This window comes from Pyrus communis, chromosome 15 (genome assembly GCF_041283825.1).
Source record: "Pyrus communis isolate YQ-2024b chromosome 15, ASM4128382v1, whole genome shotgun sequence".
Taxonomy (NCBI): domain Eukaryota; kingdom Viridiplantae; phylum Streptophyta; class Magnoliopsida; order Rosales; family Rosaceae; genus Pyrus; species Pyrus communis.
Window position 1 is genome coordinate 31,703,781 of NC_142579.1, and position 2,823 is coordinate 31,706,603.

The 2,823-nt window shown below is 41.6% G+C and overlaps 1 protein-coding gene across 1 annotated transcript; it reads right to left on the bottom strand.

Moving 5' to 3' along the window:
* Positions 1-2,823, bottom strand: LOC137740954 (uncharacterized). The gene is made up of 2 exons (XM_068480762.2): positions 2,619-2,823; positions 1-1,445 (listed from the first exon to the last, which is right to left on the bottom strand). Exon 2 carries the CDS (start codon positions 1,394-1,396, stop codon positions 356-358), a length of 1,041 nt encoding a protein of 346 aa, XP_068336863.1. The 5' UTR covers positions 1,397-1,445; positions 2,619-2,823; the 3' UTR covers positions 1-355.

The following is a 2,823-nucleotide window of genomic DNA, read 5'->3' on the forward strand; positions in this document are numbered from 1 at the left end:
TGGTAAACTCATTCTCGGCATAAAGACGTATTCTCATTACATTGGTGGACAAAAATTCCAAATATGCAAGTGTTGCGAAATGAACATATAAATACATTTCTTCATTATCTCTCGGCATCATATTTATCAGCTTGGTTCGTTAACAGAATGTGAAGAAGTTTTTCCGGGCATTCATTCGTTTTTCTATTCGAACTGAAGCACTAAATCACATACATTTTCTTTTATCAGAGAGTTTTCGACAATCAGTAAGCTACCGAAAACTGCAGAATTGGAGCAAACTTAACTTTCAAACCCTTTCGTAAAAAGCAGGATGACAAAAAAGAAACAAATTCACCGGTAGCGCAAACGTATGCAATCACGGCTGGTTGTTGTCCGGTGTTGTCCATCGCCGAAGGCGCGCACTGCGTCTCCTCCTAACACCCGAGTCGCCATCTGAAGACTCGTTATCCTCTTCTAGAGTAGAAGATGCTGCTTCGCCCTCGTAGCTCTCCCCCCAAAGCCTGGTTGCTCTCCTTCTCATACTAACTTGTGCTCTGGTTCTTGTGGTACCAGACCAGCTGCTGCTCCTTGAACTGGACCCGGGTCGAACTACTCTAACTAGAAAGAATATGGTTAGCCAGCCCGCACCGTCATCAACCGGCAAACTACTGCTATCATCACCCCTATCCTCTCCAACTGAAGATTGGATTGAGCTGAACAAGTCGCCAATGTCCCTCTGTCGCTCCAAACTCCTCCAGGTACGCTGTCGCTGTGGATCTGCCTCTGATGGGCACACTAGTGGATGCTCCAGCCTCGCATGCTTCCTGAGATCTGCATAGGTTCCGCTATAATTACATGTCTCACAAGAACAATTTCTTGATTTCGCATTCATGAAACAACGAGCAGACTCAACAATAATCCAATCTGTTATCTCCCCACGGCAGAGGGGGCACACGAGCTTCGGATCAGCCTGATGCTCACAAGATACGGCATTCATGGAGGAGAGCACCTCCTCAATTGTACTATCATTTTGCACATGAGTAATTGTTGATTCAAGAGTTGCAGATGGAGACGACTGAGTATCTGATATCTGAGTTGCTCCTTCTGGTGGGATAGTTGGTGAGGTTTCTGCCGAAAATGACTTGCAGTACTGGTCTAGACAATTTGAATGGCGGTAGCTCGTGTCACACATGTAAGGGCGGCACCCTTGTTCATACGATGAACATATTAGGAGAACTGCATTATGTGGATGCTCCAGGCAAACGGGGCATCTGGCTTCTTCCCATTCTTTCACATTGTCCTCAGTTTCTGAAGGAATTCTGGGTGACGACCACCTTGTATGACTGGAGCTGCATGGATAAGGAGATGCTCTATACCTATCAGGAGTCACAGAACGGCCCCTCCTATCCTTAGGCATTTGAGCTCTCAAAGATGTTTCACGCTCTCCCAAAATGATAGTAGCAGAGCTATTGAAACAAATAAAAGGCCACATTAACATGAGTAATAGAACAACCACCTCATTTACGGATTACAGATGACGTTCAGCTAAAGGCTTAAGCGCATACCAAGAATGGAACAACAACAATTACAAATAAAAAAGATGTCAAAATTCAACAAACAAAATGAAAAAGTCTCAAGTACATTCAAGAAATTAAGCCGACACCACATACGATTAAATGCACGTGAGCAGGAGGGTATGAAAAGATAATACACTATATGCAACTTGTTACATGTTTGTAAATATTACTTTGAGTACTGAAACAACAATCAGAAACAAATAACATAAATGCAAAGGCTGCAAACGAAGATTCAATGCATTGTCATTGAAGAAAAAGAAAACTCACAACACAAAGATGACCACTAAATCAACATACATCTATTTTCAGAACCAGAAATCACAACTAACAAAGGGATACACCTCCCACAACTGCATAACTACGACAATGGGCATTTTTGTCAATTATCTTACAGCATCACCCCGGTACTTCTCCTTTAAATACAAATCATTAGCCTGCTTTTCTCTTTCTTTCCAACAAATTAAGTAGTGTAATAACAAGGATTGAAACTCTGTAAGTTGATTACAGACTTGAAAACGCAGTTGTGAAATCAAACAAATTCATATGGTTGGTTTAGGACAGCTCTTATAGGATTTTTAGAAGTGTTTTATGAAGAAGCACTTAACAGGTGCTTCTCCAAATAGCTCTTCTATGATCCATAAGCACATTTAGTGCTTTTGGCAATTCCAAAAGTGGTCCCAAACATGCTCATGGTTACAATCCAAACCCAGATGGGAGTTTTAGCAATCAGAACCACCCACCAATCATAAACTATCAGCTCAAACATGAATAATGAAGCAACGAAAACAAAAATCCTTAATTTCCTTATCCAAATCAATCAAACAAATCAAAAGCAACACCAATTTCACAGCTTTACCAAAAAATAAGAAACCCCAAAAAGCTAAAATCCCCAATTTTTCGAACTCCACCATTCCTGAGCTGGAAAACCAGCTCAACTCCAAATTTGATCGCTCGAAACACCAAAATCGAACCGAGAAAAACTTGAACCGAAACAAAAATCCGAAAGCATTCAAATCCAGCTACAATCGGAGCTCAAATTAGGTAAAGGATTAGATAAATTACCAGATAGAATTCGGAAGAAAACAAAATTCCCAAGTTGAAGTTCCGATTCAATTGATTTTGACTCGGCGCAGACGTTAGATTCTAGAAGCCTTGCTGGAGCAGCTGATTGCTCAGAGCCTTCTGAGAGAGAAAGGGGGACGAGAGAGAGATGAAGAAGCAGCCTTTCTAGGGTAACTGACTCAGCAGCAGCTACCGAGAAGAAAGG

What these genes read in the sequence shown, in the direction of transcription:
- LOC137740954 (XM_068480762.2), bottom strand. Translation starts at nt 1,396, where the DNA reads ATGCCTAAGGATAGGAGGGGCCGTTCTGTGACTCCTGATAGGTATAGA.